Source organism: Lampetra fluviatilis, unplaced genomic scaffold (genome assembly GCF_964198595.1).
Source record: "Lampetra fluviatilis unplaced genomic scaffold, kcLamFluv1.1 SCAFFOLD_850, whole genome shotgun sequence".
In the NCBI taxonomy this organism is placed as follows: Eukaryota; Metazoa; Chordata; class Hyperoartia; order Petromyzontiformes; family Petromyzontidae; genus Lampetra; species Lampetra fluviatilis.
The window spans coordinates 15,001-37,386 of NW_027620775.1; the positions used below are offsets into that span (position 1 = coordinate 15,001).

The 22,386-nt window shown below is 57.3% G+C and overlaps 1 protein-coding gene across 1 annotated transcript in view; it reads right to left on the reverse strand.

Annotated features, from left to right (window-relative positions):
- Nucleotides 1–22,386, reverse strand: part of PRPF19 (pre-mRNA processing factor 19) — a gene marked incomplete at its 5' end in the record, with an annotated part of 34,789 nt that overhangs the window by 9,247 nt on the left and 3,156 nt on the right. The window contains 2 exons of the mRNA XM_078884876.1: nucleotides 5,682–5,861; nucleotides 17,002–17,111. Of these exons, the coding sequence (XP_078741002.1) occupies nucleotides 5,682–5,861; nucleotides 17,002–17,111 (290 nt within the window). The remainder of the gene's footprint in view (nucleotides 1–5,681; nucleotides 5,862–17,001; nucleotides 17,112–22,386) is intronic.

A 22,386-nucleotide genomic window follows, 5' to 3' on the forward strand; every position in this document is an offset into this window, starting at 1 on the left:
CACTCATACACTCACTCGCTCGCTCACACACTCACTCACACACTCACTCACTCATACACTCACTCACTCGCTCGCTCACTCGCTCACACACTCACTCACTCACTCGCTCACTCGCTCACACACTCACTCACTCGCTCACTCGCTCACACACTCACTCATACACTCACTCACACACTCGCTCGCTCACTCACTCACTCACACACTCACTCGCTCGCTCGCTCACACACTCACTCGCTCACTCGCTCGCTCGCTCACTCACACACTCACTCACTCGCTCACTCACTCGCTCACTCGCTCACTCGCTCACTCGCTCACTCACACACTCACTCGCTCGCTCGCTCACACACTCACTCGCTCACTCGCTCACTCGCTCGCTCACACACTCACTCGCTCGCTCACTCACTCGCTCACTCACTCACACACTCACTCACTCACTCGCTCGCTCACACACTCACTCGCTCGCTCACTCACTCACTCGCTCACTCACTCACTCGCTCACTCACACACTCACTCACTCACTCGCTCGCTCACACACTCACTCACTCACTCGCTCGCTCACTCACTCACTCGCTCACTCACTCACACACTCACTCACTCACTCACACACTCGCTCACTCACTCACTCACTCACACACTCACACACTCACTCACTCACTCATACACTCACACACTCACTCACTCACTCACACACTCGCTCACTCACTCACTCACTCACACACTCACACACTCACTCACTCACTCACACACTCACACACTCACTCACTCACTCACTCACACACTCACACACTCACTCACACACTCACTCACACACTCACTCACTCACTCACACACTCACACACTCACTCACACACTCACTCACTCACACACTCGCTCGCTCACACACTCACTCACTCACTCACTCACACACTCACTCATACACTCACACACTCACTCACTCACTCACACACTCACTCACTCACTCACTCACACACTCACTCACTCACTCACACACTCACTCACTCACTCACACACTCACTCACTCACTCACACACTCACTCATACACTCACACACTCACTCACTCACTCACACACTCACTCACTCACTCACTCACTCACTCACACACTCACTCACTCACTCACACACTCACTCATACACTCACTCACACACTCACTCACTCACTCACTCACTCACTCACACACTCACTCACTCACTCACACACTCACTCATACACTCACTCACACACTCACTCACTCACTCACACACTCACTCACTCACTCACACACTCACTCACTCACTCACTCACACACTCACTCATACACTCGCTCGCTCATACACTCACTCACTCACTCATACACTCACTCACTCACTCATACACTCACTCACTCACACACTCACTCATACACTCACTCACTCACTCACTCATACACTCACTCACTCACTCACTCATACACTCACTCATACACTCACTCACTCACTCACACACTCATACATTCACTCACTCACTCACTCACTCGCTCACTCGCTCACACACTCACTCGCTCACTCGCTCACTCGCTCACACACTCACTCGCTCACTCACTCGCTCGCTCACACACTCACTCACTCACACACTCACTCACTCACTCACTCACACACTCACACACTCACTCGCTCACACACTCACTCGCTCACTCACTCGCTCGCTCACACACTCACTCACACACTCACTCACTCACTCACTCACACACTCACTCATACACTCACTCATACACTCACTCACTCACTCACACACTCACTCATACACTCACTCATACACTCACTCACTCACTCACTCACTCACACACTCACTCACACACTCACTCATACACTCACTCACTCACTCGCTCGCTCACACACTCACTCATACACTCACTCACTCACTCACTCACTCACACACTCACTCATACACTCACTCATACACTCACTCATACACTCACTCACTCACTCACACACTCACTCACACACTCACTCATACACTCACTCACACACTCACTCACACACTCACTCATACACTCACTCACTCACTCGCTCGCTCACACACTCACTCACTCACACACTCACTCACTCACTCACACACTCACTCATACACTCACTCATACACTCACTCACACACTCACTCATACACTCACTCATACACTCACTCACTCACACACTCATACACTCACTCACACACTCACTCACACACTCACTCATACACTCACTCACTCACTCACACACTCACTCATACACTCACTCACACACTCACTCACTCACTCACTCACACACTCACTCACACACTCACTCATACACTCACTCATACACTCACTCACTCACACACTCATACACTCACTCACTCACTCACACACTCACTCACTCACACACTCACACACCCACACACTCACACACTCACCCACACTCACACACTCACTCACACACTCACACACACTCACTCACTCGCTCGCTCACTGACTCACTCACTGACTCACTCACACACTCACACACTCACTCACACACTCACACACCCACACACTCACTCACTCACCCACACACTCACTCACTCACACACTCACCACACTCACTCACTCACTCATACACTCACTCACACACTCACTCACTCACACACTCATACACTCACTCACTCACTCACACACTCACTCATACACTCACTCATACACTCACTCACTCACTCACACACTCACTCATACACTCACTCATACACTCACTCACTCACTCACTCGCTCGCTCACACACTCACTCATACACTCACTCACTCACTCACACACTCACTCATACACTCACTCACTCACTCACTCACACATCACTCACTCACTCACTCACTCACTCACTCACACTCACTCACTCACTCACTCACACACTCGCTCACTCACTCACTCACTCACACACTCACTCACTCACTCACACACTCACTCATACACTCACTCACTCACTCACACACTCGCTCACTCACTCACTCACTCACACACTCACTCACTCACACACTCACTCACTCACTCACACACTCACTCACACACTCACTCACTCACACACTCACTCACTCACTCACACACTCACTCACTCACTCACACACTCGCTCACTCACTCACTCACTCACACACTCACTCACACACTCACTCACACACTCACTCACTCATACACTCACTCACTCACACACTCACTCACACACTCACTCACCCACACACTCACTCACACACACACTCGCTCACACACTCACAAACACACTCACTAACTCACTCACACACTCACTCACTCACCCACACACTCACTCACTCACACACTCACTCACACACACACTCACTCACACACACACTCACTCACACACACACTCACTAACTCACCCACACACTCACTCACTCACACACTCACTCACTCACCCACACACTCACTCACTCACACACTCACTCACTCACACACTCACTCACTCACCCACACACTCACTCACTCACACACTCACTCACTCACACACCCACACACTCACACACTCAAACACTCACTCACTCGCTCGCTCGCTCACTCACACACTCACTCACTCGCTCGCTCACTCACTCACACACACACTCGCTCGCTCGCTCGCTCGCTTCGCTCGCTCGCTCACTCACTCACTCACTCACTCACTCGCTCGCTCACTCACACACTCACACACTCACTCACTCACTCACACACTCACACACTCACCCACTCACTAACTCACCCACACACTCACACACTCACTCACACACTCGCTCACACACCCACACACTCACTCACTCACACACTCACTCACTCACCCACACACTCACACACTCACTCACACACTCGCTCACACACCCACACACTCACTCACTCACACACTCACTCACTCACACACTCACACACCCACACACTCACACACTCACACACTCACACACTCACATACTCACTCACACACTCACTCGCTCACACACACACTCACACACTCACTCACACACTCACACACCCACACACTCACACACTCACTCACACACTCACTCACTCACCCACACACTCACTCACACACACACTCACTCACTCACACACTCACTCACTCACCCACACACTCACTCACTCACACACTCACTCACTCACTCACACACTCACACACTCACACACTCACTCACACACTCACTCGCTCGCTCACTGACTCACTGACTCACTGACTCACTCACACACTCACTCACTCACACACACACTCACACACTCACACACCCACACACTCACACACTCACTCACACACTCACACACTCACACACCCACACACTCACACACTCACACACCCACACACCCACACACTCACTCACTCGCTCGCTCACTGACTCACTCACACACTCACACACTCACTCACACACTCACTCACTCACACACTCACACACCCACACACCCACACACTCACTCACTCGCTCGCTCACTGACTCACACACACACTCACTCACTCACACACTCACACACTCACTCACTCACCCACACACACACTCACTCACTCACCCACACACTCACTCACTCACACACTCACACACCCACACACTCACACACTCACCCACACTCACACACTCACTCACACACTCACACACACTCACTCACTCGCTCGCTCACTGACTCACTCACTGACTCACTCACACACTCACACACTCACTCACACACTCACACACCCACACACTCACTCACTCACCCACACACTCACTCACTCACACACTCACACACTCACTCACTCACCCACACACTCACTCACTCACACACTCACACACCCACACACTCACCCACACACTCACACACACACTCACTCACTCACTCGCTCGCTCACTGACTCACTGACTCACTCACACACTCACACACTCACACACCCACACACTCACTCACTCACACACTCACACACTCACTCACACACTCACACACTCACTCACTCACTCGCTCGCTCACTGACTCACTGACTCACTCACACACTCACTCACACACTCACACACTCACACACCCACACACTCACTCACTCACACACTCACACACTCACTCACTCACTCACCCACACACTCACTCACTCACACACTCACACACCCACACACTCACCCACACACTCACACACTCACACACACACTCACTCACTCACTCGCTCGCTCACTGACTCACTGACTCACTCACACACTCACTCACACACTCACACACCCACACACTCACTCACTCACTCACACACTCACACACTCACTCACTCACCCACACACTCACTCACTCACACACTCACACACCCACACACTCACCCACACACTCACACACTCACACACACACTCACTCACTCACTCGCTCGCTCACTGACTCACTGACTCACTCACACACTCACACACTCACTCACTCGCTCGCTCACTGACTCACTGACTCACTCACACACTCACTCACACACTCACACACTCACACACCCACACACTCACTCACTCGCTCGCTCACTGACTCACTCACTCACTCACTCGCTCACTCACTCACTCACACACTCACTCACCCACCCACCCACTCACTCACCCACCCACTCACCCACCCACCCACACACTCACTCACCCACTCACTCACCCACTCACACACTCACTCACCCACTCACACACTCACTCACTCACTCACCCACCCACCCACTCACTCACCCACCCACTCACCCACCCACCCACACACTGCCTATGTGGGTGACTATGTGGGTGACTAACGGACGACTCACCTGGTCGTCGCTGGAGGACAACACGTAGTCGCCCGTGGCGTGGAGGCTCAGTCCGGTGACGGCTCCGTCGTGAGCGCGGATCAGCTGCGAGCAGGTGGACGACGTGGTGGACGCCGAGGTGGACGCCGAGACGGCCCAGACGCGGATGGTGGAGTCAGGGGAGGCGGAGAGAACCACGTCCTGCGGAGAGAGACACGCGGAGAGAGACAGGGAGAGCGTGAGAGAGACAGGGAGAGCGTGAGAGAGACGGGGAGAGCGTGAGAAAGACGGGGAGAGCGTGAGAAAGACACGGGGAGCGTTAGAGAGACACGGTGAGACACGGTGAGACACGGGGAGACACGGGGAGACACGGGGAGACACGGTGAGAGAGACACGGGGAGCGTGAGAGACACGGGGAGACACGGGGAGACACGGTGAGAGAGACACGGGGAGCGTGAGAGACACGGGGAGACACGGGGAGACACGGGGAGACACGGGGAGAGAGACACGGGGAGCGTGAGAGACACGGGGAGACACGGGGAGACACGGGGAGAGAGACACGGGGAGCGTGAGAGAGACACGGGGAGAGAGACACGGGGAGACACGGGGAGACACGGGGAGACACGGGGAGACACGGGGAGACAGACACGGGGAGCGTGAGAGACACGGGGAGACACGGGGAGACACGGGGAGACACGGTGAGACACGGGGAGACACGGGGAGACACGGGGAGAGAGACACGGGGAGCGTGAGAGAGACACGGGGAGCGTGAGAGACACGGGGAGACACGGGGAGACACGGGGAGACACGGGGAGAGAGACACGGGGAGCGTGAGAGACACGGGGAGACACGGGGAGACACGGGGAGACACGGGGAGAGAGACACGGGGAGAGAGACACGGGGAGCGTGAGAGACACGGGGAGACACGGGGAGACACGGGGAGACACGGGGAGACACGGGGAGAGAGACACGGGGAGCGTGAGAGACACGGGGAGACACGGGGAGACACGGGGAGACACGGGGAGAGAGACACGGGGAGCGTGAGAGAGACACGGGGAGAGAGACACGGGGAGACACGGGGAGACACGGGGAGACACGGGGAGACAGACACGGGGAGCGTGAGAGACACGGGGAGACACGGGGAGACACGGGGAGACACGGTGAGACACGGAGAGACACGGGGAGACACGGGGAGAGAGACACGGGGAGCGTGAGAGAGACACGGGGAGCGTGAGAGAGACACGGGGAGCGTGAGAGAGACACGGGGAGCGTGAGAGAGACACGGGGAGCGTTAGAGAGACACGGGGAGCGTGAGAGAGACACGGGGAGAGAGACACGGGGAGCGTGAGAGAGACACGGGGAGCGTGAGAGAGACACGGGGAGAGAGACACGGGGAGCGTGAGAGAGACACGGGGAGCGTGAGAGAGACACGGGGAGCGTTAGAGAGACACGGGGAGCGTGAGAGAGACACGGGGAGAGAGACACGGGGAGCGTGAGAGAGACACGGGGAGCGTGAGAGAGACACGGGGAGCGTGAGAGAGACACGGGGAGCGTGAGAGAGACACGGGGAGAGAGACACGGGGAGCGTGAGAGAGACACGGGGAGCGTGAGAGAGACACGGGGAGCGTGAGAGAGACACGGGGAGCGTGAGAGAGACACGGGGAGCGTGAGAGAGACACGGGGAGCGTGAGAGAGACACGGGGAGAGAGACACGGGGAGCGTGAGAGAGACACGGGGAGCGTGAGAGAGACACGGGGAGAGAGACACGGGGAGCGTGAGAGAGACACGGGGAGCGTGAGAGAGACACGGGGAGCGTGAGAGAGACACGGGGAGCGTGAGAGAGACACGGGGAGCGTGAGAGAGACACGGGGAGAGAGACACGGGGAGCGTGAGAGAGACACGGGGAGCGTGAGAGAGACACGGGGAGCGTGAGAGAGACACGGAGAGAGAGACACGGGGAGCGTGAGAGAGACACGGGGAGCGTGAGAGAGACACGGGGAGAGAGACACGGGGAGCGTGAGAGAGACACGGGGAGAGAGACACGGGGAGCGTGAGAGAGACACGGGGAGCGTGAGAGAGACACGGGGAGCGTGAGAGAGACACGGGGAGCGTGAGAGAGACACGGGGAGCGTGAGAGAGACACGGGGAGCGTGAGAGAGACACGGGGAGCGTGAGAGAGACACGGGGAGAGAGACACGGGGAGCGTGAGAGAGACACGGGGAGTGTGAGAGAGACACTTGGAGCGTGAGAGAGACACGGGGAGCGTGAGAGAGACACGGGGAGCGTGAGAGAGACACGGGGAGCGTTAGAGAGACACGGGGAGAGAGACACGGGGAGCGTGAGAGAGACACGGGGAGCGTGAGAGAGACACGGGGAGCGTTAGAGAGACACGGGGAGAGAGACACGGGGAGCGTGAGAGAGACATGGGGAGCGTGAGAGAGACACGGGGAGCGTGAGAGAGACACGGGGAGCGTTAGAGAGACACGGGGAGCGTGAGAGAGACATGGGGAGCGTGAGAGAGACACGGGGAGCGTTAGAGAGACACGGGGAGCGTGAGAGAGACATGGGGAGCGTGAGAGAGACACGGGGAGCGTGAGAGAGACACGGGGAGCGTTAGAGAGACACGGGGAGCGTGAGAGAGACAGTGAGAGCGTGAGAGAGACACGGGGAGAGAGACACGGGGAGCGTGAGAGAGACAGGGAGAGCGTGAGAGAGACACGGGGAGAGAGACACGGGGAGCGTGAGAGAGACACGGGGAGCGTTAGAGAGACAGGGAGAGCGTGAGAGAGACGGGGAGAGCATGAGAGAGACACGGGGAGACACGGTGAGACACGGGGAGACACGGGGAGAGAGACACGGGGAGAGAGACACGGGGAGACACGGGGAGACAAGGGGAGACACGGTGAGACACGGGGAGACACGGGGAGACACGGTGAGAGAGACACGGGGAGACACGGGGAGACACGGTGAGACACGGGGAGACACGGGGAGACACGGTGAGAGAGACACGGGGAGAGAGACAGGGAGAGCGTTAGAGAGACACGGGGAGCGTGAGAGAGACAGGGAGAGCGTGCGAGAGACGGGGAGAGCGTGAGAGAGACACGGGGAGCGTTAGAGAGACACGGTGAGACACGGTGAGACACGGTGAGACACGGGGAGACAGGGGGAGACACGGTGAGAGAGACACGGGGAGACACGGGGAGACACGGGGAGACACGGGGAGAGAGACACGGGGAGCGTGAGAGACACGGGGAGCGTGAGAGACACGGGGAGACACGGGGAGACACGGGGAGACACGGGGAGCGTGAGAGAGACACGGGGAGCGTGAGAGAGACACGGGGAGCGTGAGAGAGACACGGGGAGCGTGAGAGAGACACGGGGAGCGTTAGAGAGACACGGGGAGCGTGAGAGAGACACGGGGAGCGTGAGAGAGACACGGTGAGACACGGTGAGACACGGTGAGACACGGGGAGACACGGGGAGACACGGTGAGAGAGACACGGGGAGACACGGGGAGACACGGGGAGACACGGGGAGACACGGGGAGAGAGACACGGGGAGCGTGAGAGACACGGGGAGACACGGGGAGACACGGGGAGACACGGGGAGCGTGAGAGAGACACGGGGAGCGTGAGAGAGACACGGGGAGCGTGAGAGAGACACGGGGAGCGTGAGAGAGACACGGGGAGCGTTAGAGAGACACGGGGAGCGTGAGAGAGACACGGGGAGCGTGAGAGAGACACGGCGAGCGTTAGAGAGACACGGTGAGACACGGTGAGACACGGTGAGACACGGGGAGACACGGTGAGAGAGATACGGGGAGACACGGGGAGACACGGGGAGACACGGGGAGAGAGACACGGGGAGCGTGAGAGACACGGGGAGACACGGGGAGACACGGTGAGACACGGGGAGACACGGGGAGACACGGGGAGACACGGGGAGAGAGACACGGGGAGCGTGAGAGACACGGGGAGACACGGGGAGACACGGTGAGACACGGGGAGACACGGGGAGAGAGACACGGGGAGAGAGGCACGGGGAGACAAGGGGAGACACGGTGAGACACGGGGAGACACGGGGAGAGAGACACGGGGAGACACGAGGAAAGAGACATGGGGAGCGTTAGAGAGACACGGTGAGACACGGGGAGAGAGACACGGGGAGACACGGTGAGAGAGACACGGTGAGAGGGACACGGTGAGAGAGACACGGTGAGAGAGACACGGGGAAAGAGACACGGTGAGAGAGACACGGGGAGAGAGACACGGGGAGAGAGACACGGGGAGAGAGACACGGGGAGAGAGACACGGGGAGAGAGACACGGGGAGAGAGACACGGGGAGAGAGACACGCGGAGACACGGGGAGAGAGACACGGGGAGAGAGACACGGGGAGAGAGACACGGGGAGAGAGACACGCGGAGAGAGACACGGAGAGCGTTAGAGAGACACGGGGAGCGTTAGAGAGACACGGGGAGAGAGACACGGGGAGAGAGACACGGGGAGAGAGACACGCGGAGAGAGACACGGGGAGAGAGACACAAGGAGAGAGACACGGGGAGAGAGACACGCGGAGAGAGACACGGGGAGAGAGACACAAGGAGAGAGACACGGGGAGAGAGACACGGGGAGAGAGACACAAGGAGAGAGACACGGGGAGAGAGACACGCGGAGAGAGACGCGGGGAGCGTGAGACACGGGGAGAGAGACACGGGGAGAGAGACACGGGGAGAGAGACACGGGGAGAAAGACACGCGGAGAGAGACACGCGGAGAGAGACACGGGGAGAGAGACACGATGAGAGAGAGACACGGGGAGAAAGACACACGGAGAGAGACACGCGGAGAGAGACACGGGGAGAGAGACACGCGGAGAGAGACACGGGGAGAGAGACACGGTGAGAGAGAGACACGGGGAGAAAGACACGCGGAGAGAGACACGCGGAGAGAGACACGGGGAGAGAGACACGCGGAGAGAGACACGGGGAGAGAGACACGGGGAGCGTGAGAGAGACACGGGGAGAGAGACACGGTGAGAGAGACACAGTGAGAGAGACACGGGGAGAGAGACACGGGGAGCGTGAGAGAGACACGGGGAGAGAGACACGGTAAGAGAGACACAGTGAGAGAGACACGGGGAGAGAGACACGGGGAGAGAGACACGGGGAGAGAGACACGGGGAGAGAGACACGGGGAGAGAGACACGGGGAGCGTGAGAGAGACACGGGGAGAGAGACACGGGGAGAGAGACACGGGGAGAGAGACACGGGGAGCGTGAGAGAGACACAGGGAGAGAGACACGGGGAGAGAGACACGGGGAGAGAGACACGGGGAGAGAGACACGGTGAGAGAGACACGGGGAGAGAGACACGGGGAGAGAGACACGGGGAGAGAGACACGCGGAGAGAGACACGGGGAGAGAGACACGGGGAGCGTGAGAGAGACACGGGGAGCGTGAGAGAGACACGGGGAGAGAGACACGGGGAGAGAGACACGGGGAGAGAGACACGGGGAGAGAGACACGGGGAGCGTGAGAGAGACACGGGGAGAGAGACACGGGGAGAGAGACACGGGGAGAGAGACACGGGGAGAGAGACACGGTGAGAGAGACACGGGGAGCGTGAGAGAGACACGGTGAGAGAGACACGGGGAGCGTGAGAGAGACACGGGGAGAGAGACACGCGGAGAGAGACACGGGGAGCGTGAGAGAGACACGGGGAGAGAGACACGGGGAGAGAGACACGGGGAGTGAGACACGGGGAGACACGGGGAGAGAGACACGGGGAGAGAGACACGGGGAGAGAGACACGGGGAGAGAGACACGGGGAGAGAGACACGGGGAGCGTGAGAGAGACACGGGGAGAGAGACACGGGGAGAGAGACACGGGGAGAGAGACACGGAGAGCGTGAGAGAGACACGGGGAGAGAGACACGGGGAGAGAGACACGGGGAGTGAGACACGGGGAGAGAGACACGGGGAGAGAGACACGGGGAGAGAGACACGGGGAGAGAGACACGGGGAGCGTGAGAGAGACACGGGGAGAGAGACACGGGGAGAGAGACACGGGGAGAGAGACACGGGGAGAGAGACACGGGGAGCGTGAGAGAGACACGGGGAGAGAGACACGGTGAGAGAGAGACACGGGGAGAGAGACACGGGGAGAGAGACACAAGGAGAGAGACACGGGGAGAGAGACACGGGGAGAGAGACACGGGGAGAGAGACACGGGGAGCGTGAGAGAGACAGGGAGAGCGTGAGAGAGACACGGTGAGAGAGACACGGTGAGAGAGACACGGGGAGCGTCAGAGAGACACGGGGAGAGAGACACGGGGAGAGAGACACGGGGAGAGAGACACGGGGAGAGAGACACGGGGAGAGAGACAGGGAGAGCGTGAGAGAGACACGGTGAGAGAGACACGGTGAGAGAGACACGGGGAGCGTTAGAGAGACACGGGGAGAGAGACACGGGGAGAGAGACACGGGGAGAGAGACACGGGGAGAGAGACACGGGAAGAGAGACACGGGGAGAGAGACACGGGGAGAGAGACACGGGGAGAGAGACACAGGGAGAGAGACACGGGGAGAGAGACACGGTGAGAGAGACACAGGGAGAGAGACACGGTGAGAGAGACACGGGGAGAGAGACACGGGGAGAGAGACACGCGGAGAGAGACGCGGGGAGCGTGAGACACGGGGAGAGAGACACGGGGAGAGAGACACGGGGAGAGAGACACGGGGAGAAAGACACGCGGAGAGAGACACGCGGAGAGAGACACGGGGAGAGAGACACGATGAGAGAGAGACACGGGGAGAAAGACACACGGAGAGAGACACGCGGAGAGAGACACGGGGAGAGAGACACGCGGAGAGAGACACGGGGAGAGAGACACGGTGAGAGAGAGACACGGGGAGAAAGACACGCGGAGAGAGACACGCGGAGAGAGACACGGGGAGAGAGACACGCGGAGAGAGACACGGGGAGAGAGACACGGGGAGAGAGACACGGGGAGCGTGAGAGAGACACGGGGAGAGAGACACGGTGAGAGAGACACAGTGAGAGAGACACGGGGAGAGAGACACGGGGAGCGTGAGAGAGACACGGGGAGAGAGACACGGTAAGAGAGACACAGTGAGAGAGACACGGGGAGAGAGACACGGGGAGAGAGACACGGGGAGAGAGACACGGGGAGAGAGACACGGGGAGAGAGACACGGGGAGCGTGAGAGAGACACGGGGAGAGAGACACGGGGAGAGAGACACGGGGAGAGAGACACGGGGAGCGTGAGAGAGACACAGGGAGAGAGACACGGGGAGAGAGACACGGGGAGAGAGACACGGGGAGAGAGACACGGTGAGAGAGACACGGGGAGAGAGACACGGGGAGAGAGACACGGGGAGAGAGACACGCGGAGAGAGACACGGGGAGAGAGACACGGGGAGCGTGAGAGAGACACGGGGAGCGTGAGAGAGACACGGGGAGAGAGACACGGGGAGAGAGACACGGGGAGAGAGACACGGGGAGAGAGACACGGGGAGCGTGAGAGAGACACGGGGAGAGAGACACGGGGAGAGAGACACGGGGAGAGAGACACGGGGAGAGAGACACGGTGAGAGAGACACGGGGAGCGTGAGAGAGACACGGTGAGAGAGACACGGGGAGCGTGAGAGAGACACGGGGAGAGAGACACGCGGAGAGAGACACGGGGAGCGTGAGAGAGACACGGGGAGAGAGACACGGGGAGAGAGACACGGGGAGTGAGACACGGGGAGACACGGGGAGAGAGACACGGGGAGAGAGACACGGGGAGAGAGACACGGGGAGAGAGACACGGGGAGAGAGACACGGGGAGAGAGACACGGGGAGCGTGAGAGAGACACGGGGAGAGAGACACGGGGAGAGAGACACGGGGAGAGAGACACGGAGAGCGTGAGAGAGACACGGGGAGAGAGACACGGGGAGAGAGACACGGGGAGTGAGACACGGGGAGAGAGACACGGGGAGAGAGACACGGGGAGAGAGACACGGGGAGAGAGACACGGGGAGCGTGAGAGAGACACGGGGAGAGAGACACGGGGAGAGAGACACGGGGAGAGAGACACGGGGAGAGAGACACGGGGAGCGTGAGAGAGACACGGGGAGAGAGACACGGTGAGAGAGAGACACGGGGAGAGAGACACGGGGAGAGAGACACAAGGAGAGAGACACGGGGAGAGAGACACGGGGAGAGAGACACGGGGAGAGAGACACGGGGAGCGTGAGAGAGACAGGGAGAGCGTGAGAGAGACACGGTGAGAGAGACACGGTGAGAGAGACACGGGGAGCGTCAGAGAGACACGGGGAGAGAGACACGGGGAGAGAGACACGGGGAGAGAGACACGGGGAGAGAGACACGGGGAGAGAGACAGGGAGAGCGTGAGAGAGACACGGTGAGAGAGACACGGTGAGAGAGACACGGGGAGCGTTAGAGAGACACGGGGAGAGAGACACGGGGAGAGAGACACGGGGAGAGAGACACGGGGAGAGAGACACGGGAAGAGAGACACGGGGAGAGAGACACGGGGAGAGAGACACGGGGAGAGAGACACAGGGAGAGAGACACGGGGAGAGAGACACGGTGAGAGAGACACAGGGAGAGAGACACGGTGAGAGAGACACGGGGAGAGAGACACAGGGAGAGAGACACGGTGAGAGAGACACGGGGAGAGAGACACAGGGAGAGAGACACGGTGAGAGAGACACGGGGAGAGAGACGCGGGGATGTTGATGTTGTTGATGATGGTGATGTGGGTGATGATGATGTTGACGGTGGTGATGTTTATGTAGGTGATGTTGATGGTGTTGATGTTGATGATGTTGACGATGTTGATGTCATCACCTGGGTGGGATGGAACACCACCGATGTGATGTTGATGATGATGATGATGATGTTGATGATGTAGGTGATGATGGTGATGATGTAGATGATGATGATGTTGATGATGTAGGTGATGTTGTTGTAGGTGATGATGATGATGATGTAGATGGTGTCGATGATGCTGATGGTGTTGTTGATGATGTTGATAGTGATGATGGTGATGATGTAGATGTTGATGATGTTGATGTTGTTGTAGGTGATGATGTAGCTGGTGATGCCATCACCTAGGTGGGATGGAACACCACCGATGTGATGTTGATGATGGTGATGATGATGATGTTGACAGAAATGATGTTGATGATGGTGATGACGATGATGATGTTGATGATGTAGGTGATGTTGTTGTAGGTGGTGATGATGATGATGTAGATGGTGTAGATGATGCTGATGGTGTTGTTGATGATGTTGATAGTGATGATGTAGATGATGTAGATGTTGATGATGTTGATGATGTTGATGATGTAGCTGGTGATGCCATCACCTGGGTGGGATGGAACACCACCGATGTGATGTTGATGATGGTGATGATGATGATGTTGACAGAAATGATGTTGATGATGGTGATGATGATGATGTTGATGTAGGTGATGATGTTGATGGTGATGATGTAGATGATGTAGATGATGATGATGTAGGTGATGTTGTTGTAGGTGATGATGATGATGTAGGTGATGATGTAGCTGGTGATGCCATCACCTGGGTGGGATGGAACACCACCGATGTGATGTTGATGTAGGTGATGATGTTGATGGTGATGATGTAGATGATGATGATGTTGATGATGTAGGTGATGTTGTTGTAGGTGATGATGATGATGATGATGTAGATGGTGTAGATGATGCTGATGGTGTTGTTGATGTTGTTGTAGGTGATGATGATGATGTAGATGGTGTAGATGATGATGTTGATAGTGATGATGTAGATGATGTAGATGGTGTAGATGATGCTGATGGTGTTGTTGATGATGTTGATAGTGATGATGTAGATGATGATGATGTTGATGATGTTGATGATGTTGTAGGTGATGATGTAGCTGGTGATGCCATCACCTGGGTGGGATGGAACACCACCGATGTGATGTAGATGATGGTGATGATGATGATGTTGACAGAAATGATGTTGATGATGGTGATGATGTTGATAGTGATGATGATGATGTTGATGATGTTGATGATGTTGTTGTAGGTGATGATGTAGCTGGTGATGCCATCACCTGGGTGGGATGGAACACCACCGATGTGATGTAGATGATGATGATGATGTAGCTGGTGATGCCATCACCTGGGTGGGATGGAACACCACCGATGTGATGTTGATGATGGTGATGTTGTAGATGTTGATGATGTTGTAGGTGATGATGTAGCTGGTGATGCCATCACCTGGGTGGGATGGAACACCACCGATGTGATGTTGATGATGGTGATGATGTTGATGATGTTGTAGGTGATGTAGCTGGTGATGCCATCACCTGGGTGGGATGGAACACCACCGATGTGATGTAGATGATGGTGATGATGTTGATGATGTTGATAGTGATGATGTAGATGATGTAGATGTTGATGATGTTGATGGTGTTGTTGATGATGTTGACAGTGATGATGTAGATGATGATGATGTTGATGATGTTGATGATGTTGTTGTAGGTGATGATGTAGCTGGTGATGCCATCACCTGGGTGGGATGGAACACCACCGATGTGATGTAGATGATGATGATGATGATGTAGCTGGTGATGCCATCACCTGGGTGGGATGGAACACCACCGATGTGATGTAGATGATGATGATGATGTAGCTGGTGATGCCATCACCTGGGTGGGATGGAACACCACCGATGTGATGTAGATGATGATGATGATGTAGCTGGTGATGCCATCACCTGGGTGGGATGGAACACCACCGATGTGATGTAGATGATGATGATGATGTAGCTGGTGATGCCATCACCTGGGTGGGATGGAACACCACCGATGTGATGTAGATGATGATGATGATGTAGCTGGTGATGCCATCACCTGGGTGGGATGGAACACCACCGATGTGATGTAGATGATGATGATGATGATGTAGCTGGTGATGCCATCACCTGGGTGGGATGGAACACCACCGATGTGATGTAGATGATGATGATGATGTAGCTGGTGATGCCATCACCTGGGTGGGATGGAACACCACCGATGTGATGTAGATGATGATGATGATGTAGCTGGTGATGCCATCACCTGGGTGGGATGGAACACCACCGATGTGATGTAGATGATGATGATGATGTAGCTGGTGATGCCATCACCTGGGTGGGATGGAACACCACCGATGTGATGTAGATGATGATGATGATGTAGCTGGTGATGCCATCACCTGGGTGGGATGGAACACCACCGATGTGATGTAGATGATGATGATGATGTAGCTGGTGATGCCATCACCTGGGTGGGATGGAACACCACCGATGTGACTTTCTTGTTGTGCCCCTTGAGCGTCGCCACAATCTGCTCCGAGCTCTTGTCAAACACCACCACGCTGCGGTCCGCACCGCCTGTAACCACGGCAACCACGTCATCACCACGGCAACCACCACGGCAACCACCACGGTAACCACGTCATCACCACGGCAACCACCAGCACACCGCAGTCTGAACCAGCCACGTTGACCACAACAACCACAATAAGCACAGAGCCTGTTGAGTGGTGAGTGAGTGAGTGGGTAAGTGGTTGGGTGACTGAATGAGTGGGTGACTGAGTGGGTGACTGAGTGAGTGGGTGACTGAGTGAGTGGGTGACTGAGTGAGTGGGTGAGTGAGTGAGTGAGTGGGTAAGTGGTTGGGTGACTGAATGAGTGGGTGACTGAGTGGGTGACTGAGTGAGTGGGTGAGTGAGTGAGTGAGTGGGTAAGTGGTTGGGTGACTGAATGAGTGGGTGACTGAGTGGGTGACTGAGTGAGTGGGTGAGTGCGTGAGTGAGTGGGTAAGTGGTTGGGTGACTGAATGAGTGGGTGACTGAGTGGGTGACTGAGTGAGTGGGTGAGTGCGTGAGTGAGTGGGTAAGTGGTTGGGTGACTGAATGAGTGGGTGACTGAGTGGGTGACTGAGTGAGTGGGTGAGTGAGTGTGTGAGTGGGTGACTGAGTGGGTGAGTGAGTGAGTGGGTGGGTGACTGAGTGGGTGACTGAGTGAGTGGGTGAGTGAGTGGGTGAGTGAGTGTGTGAGTGGGTGACTGAGTGGGTGAGTGAGTGAGTGAGTGGGTGGGTGAGTGGGTGGGTGAGTGAGTGAGTGGGTGAATGAGTGGTGAGTGAGTGGGTGAGTGAGTGGGTGAGCGAGTGGGTGACTGAGTGGGTGACTGAGTGAGTGGGTGAGTGGGTGGGTGACTGAGTGAGCGAGTGGTGAGTGAGTGGGTGAGTGTGTGAGCGGGTGTGTGAGTGGGTGAGCGAGCGATGAGCGAGTGGTGAGCTAGTGGGTGAGTGAGTGTGTGGGTGACTGAGTGGGTGACTGAGTGGGTGACTGAGTGGGTGAGTGAGCGAGTGGTGAGTGGTGAGCGAATGGTGAGTGAATGGTGAGTGAATGGTGAGTGAGTGGGTGACTGAGTGAGTGAGTGAGTGTGTGAGTGGTGAGCGAGTGGTGAGCGAGTGGGTGAGTGAGTGGGTGACTGAGTGGGTGAGTGTGTGAGTGGTGAGCGAGTGGGTGAGCGAGCGATGAGCGAGTGGTGAGTGAGTGGTGTGTGGTGAGTGAGTGAGCGAGTGAGTGGTGAGCGAGTGAGTGTGTGAGTGGTGACTGAGTGAGTGAGTAGGTGGGTGACTGAGTGAGTGAGTGGGTGAGAGAGAGAGTGAGCGAGTGAGTGAGTGGTGAGTGAGTGGTGTGTGGTGAGTGAGTGAGCGAGTGAGTGGTGAGCGAGTGAGTGAGTGTGTGAGTGAGCGAGTGGTGAGCGAGTGGGTGAGTGAGTGGGTGAGCGAGTGGTGAGTGAGTGAGTGGGTGAGCGAGTGGTGAGCGGGTGATTGAGTGAGTGGGTGACTGAGTGGGTGGGTGAGTGGGTGAGTGAGCGAGTGAGTGGTGAGTGAGTGAGCGAGTGGTGAGCGAGTGAGCGAGTGGTGAGCGAGTGGGTGAGTGAGTGAGCGAGTGGGTGAGTGAGTGGGTGAGTGAGTGGGTGACTGAGTGAGTGAGTGGGTGAGAGAGTGAGCGGGTGAGCGAGTGGTGAGCGAGTGGGTGAGCGAGTGGGTGAGCGAGTGGGTGAGTGAGTGAGCGAGTGAGTGAGTGAGTGAGCGAGTGGGTGAGTGGGTGAGTGAGTGGGTGACTGAGTGAGTGGGTGAGTGGTGAGTGAGTGAGCGAGTGGTGAGCGAGTGGTGAGCGAGTGGGTGAGTGGGTGGGTGAGTGGGTGGTGAGCGAGTGGGTGAGTGAGTGGGTGAGTGAGTGAGCGAGTGGGTGAGTGAGTGGGTGAGTGAGTGGGTGAGCGAGTGGGTGAGTGAGTGGGTGAGTGGGTGAGTGGGTGGGTGAGTGGGTGGTGAGCGAGTGGGTGAGTGAGTGGGTGAGTGAGTGAGCGAGTGGGTGAGTGAGTGAGTGGGTGAGTGAGTGGGTGAGCGAGTGGGTGAGTGAGTGGGTGAGTGAGTGAGTGAACGAGTGGTGAGCGAGTGGGTGAGCGAGTGGGTGAGTGGGTGAGTGAGTGGGTGAGTGGTGAGCGAGTGAGTGAGTGAGCGAGTGGTGAGCGAGTGGGTGAGTGAGTGGCTGAGTGGGTGAGTGGGTGGGTGGTGAGCGAGTGGGTGAGTGAGTGGGTGAGTGAGTGAGCGAGTGGGTGAGTGAGTGGGTGACTGAGTGAGTGGGTGAGTGGGTGAGTGAGTGGGTAAGTGGTTGGGTGACTGAATGAGTGGGTGACTGAGTGGGTGACTGAGTGAGTGGGTGAGTGAGTGAGTGAGTGGGTAAGTGGTTGGGTGACTGAATGAGTGGGTGACTGAGTGGGTGACTGAGTGAGTGGGTGAGTGAGTGTGTGAGTGGGTGACTGAGTGGGTGAGTGAGTGAGTGAGTGAGTGGGTGGGTGACTGAGTGGGTGACTGAGTGAGTGGGTGAGTGAGTGGGTGAGTGAGTGTGTGAGTGGGTGACTGAGTGGGTGAGTGAGTGAGTGAGTGGGTGGGTGAGTGGGTGGGTGAGTGAGTGAGTGAGTGGGTGAATGAGTGGTGAGTGAGTGGGTGAGTGAGTGGGTGAGCGAGTGGGTGACTGAGTGGGTGACTGAGTGAGTGGGTGAGTGAGTGGGTGACTGAGTGGGTGACTGAGTGGGTGGGTGACTGAGTGAGCGAGTGGTGAGTGAGTGGGTGAGTGTGTGAGCGGGTGTGTGAGTGGGTGAGCGAACGATGAGCGAGTGGTGAGCTAGTGGGTGAGTGAGTGGGTGAGTGTGTGAGTGAGTGTGTGGGTGACTGAGTGGGTGACTGAGTGGGTGACTGAGTGGGTGAGTGAGCGAGTGGTGAGTGGTGAGCGAATGGTGAGTGAATGGTGAGTGAATGGTGAGCGAGTGGTGAGTGAGCGAGCGAGTGGGTGAGTGAGTGGGTAAGTGGGTGGGTGAGCGAGTGGTGAGTGGGTGAGTGACTGAGTGAGTGAGTGGGTGACTGAGTGAGTGAGTGAGTGTGTGAGTGGTGAGCGAGTGGTGAGCGAGTGGGTGAGTGAGTGGGTGACTGAGTGGGTGAGTGTGTGAGTGGTGAGCGAGTGGGTGAGCGAGCGATGAGCGAGTGGTGAGTGAGTGGTGTGTGGTGAGTGAGTGAGCGAGTGAGTGGTGAGCGAGTGAGTGTGTGAGTGGTGACTGAGTGAGTGAGTAGGTGGGTGACTGAGTGAGTGAGTGGGTGAGAGAGTGAGCGAGTGAGTGAGTGGTGAGTGAGTGGTGTGTGGTGAGTGAGTGAGCGAGTGAGTGGTGAGCGAGTGAGTGAGTGTGTGAGTGAGCGAGTGGTGAGCGAGTGGGTGAGTGAGTGGGTGAGCGAGTGGTGAGTGAGTGAGTGGGTGAGCGAGTGGTGAGCGGGTGATTGAGTGAGTGGGTGACTGAGTGGGTGGGTGAGTGGGTGAGTGAGCGAGTGAGTGGTGAGTGAGTGAGCGAGTGGTGAGCGAGTGAGCGAGTGGTGAGCGAGTGGGTGAGTGAGTGAGCGAGTGGGTGAGTGAGTGGGTGAGTGAGTGGGTGACTGAGTGAGTGAGTGGGTGAGAGAGTGAGCGGGTGAGCGAGTGGTGAGCGAGTGGGTGAGCGAGTGGGTGAGCGAGTGGGTGAGTGAGTGAGCGAGTGAGTGAGTGAGTGAGCGAGTGGGTGAGTGGGTGAGTGAGTGGGTGACTGAGTGAGTGGGTGAGTGGTGAGTGAGTGAGCGAGTGGTGAGCGAGTGGTGAGCGAGTGGGTGAGTGGGTGGGTGAGTGGGTGGTGAGCGAGTGGGTGAGTGAGTGGGTGAGTGAGTGAGCGAGTGGGTGAGTGAGTGGGTGAGTGAGTGGGTGAGCGAGTGGGTGAGTGAGTGGGTGAGTGGGTGGGTGAGTGGGTGGTGAGCGAGTGGGTGAGTGAGTGGGTGAGTGAGTGAGCGAGTGGGTGAGTGAGTGGGTGAGTGAGTGGGTGAGCGAGTGGGTGAGTGAGTGGGTGAGTGAGTGAGTGAACGAGTGGTGAGCGAGTGGGTGAGCGAGTGGGTGAGTGGGTGAGTGAGTGGGTGAGTGGTGAGCGAGTGAGTGAGTGAGCGAGTGGTGAGCGAGTGGGTGAGTGAGTGGGTGAGTGGTAAGTGAGCGAGTGGGTGAGTGAGTGAGTGATTGAGTGAGTGGGTGAGTGGGTGACTGAGTGGGTGACTGAGTGGGTGGGTGACTGAGTGAGCGAGTGGTGAGTGAGTGGGTGAGTGTGTGAGCGGGTGTGTGAGTGGGTGAGCGAACGATGAGCGAGTGGTGAGCTAGTGGGTGAGTGAGTGGGTGAGTGTGTGAGTGAGTGTGTGGGTGACTGAGTGGGTGACTGAGTGGGTGACTGAGTGGGTGAGTGAGCGAGTGGTGAGTGGTGAGCGAATGGTGAGTGAATGGTGAGCGAGTGGTGAGTGAGCGAGCGAGTGGGTGAGTGAGTGGGTAAGTGGGTGGGTGAGCGAGTGGTGAGTGGGTGAGTGACTGAGTGAGTGAGTGGGTGACTGAGTGAGTGAGTGAGTGTGTGAGTGGTGAGCGAGTGGTGAGCGAGTGGGTGAGTGAGTGGGTGACTGAGTGGGTGAGTGTGTGAGTGGTGAGCGAGTGGGTGAGCGAGCGATGAGCGAGTGGTGAGTGAGTGGTGTGTGGTGAGTGAGTGAGCGAGTGAGTGGTGAGCGAGTGAGTGTGTGAGTGGTGACTGAGTGAGTGAGTAGGTGGGTGACTGAGTGAGTGAGTGGGTGAGAGAGTGAGCGAGTGAGTGAGTGGTGAGTGAGTGGTGTGTGGTGAGTGAGTGAGCGAGTGAGTGGTGAGCGAGTGAGTGAGTGTGTGAGTGAGCGAGTGGTGAGCGAGTGGGTGAGTGAGTGGGTGAGCGAGTGGTGAGTGAGTGAGTGGGTGAGCGAGTGGTGAGCGGGTGATTGAGTGAGTGGGTGACTGAGTGGGTGGGTGAGTGGGTGAGTGAGCGAGTGAGTGGTGAGTGAGTGAGCGAGTGGTGAGCGAGTGAGCGAGTGGTGAGCGAGTGGGTGAGTGAGTGAGCGAGTGGGTGAGTGAGTGGGTGAGTGAGTGGGTGACTGAGTGAGTGAGTGGGTGAGAGAGTGAGCGGGTGAGCGAGTGGTGAGCGAGTGGGTGAGCGAGTGGGTGAGCGAGTGGGTGAGTGAGTGAGCGAGTGAGTGAGTGAGTGAGCGAGTGGGTGAGTGGGTGAGTGAGTGGGTGACTGAGT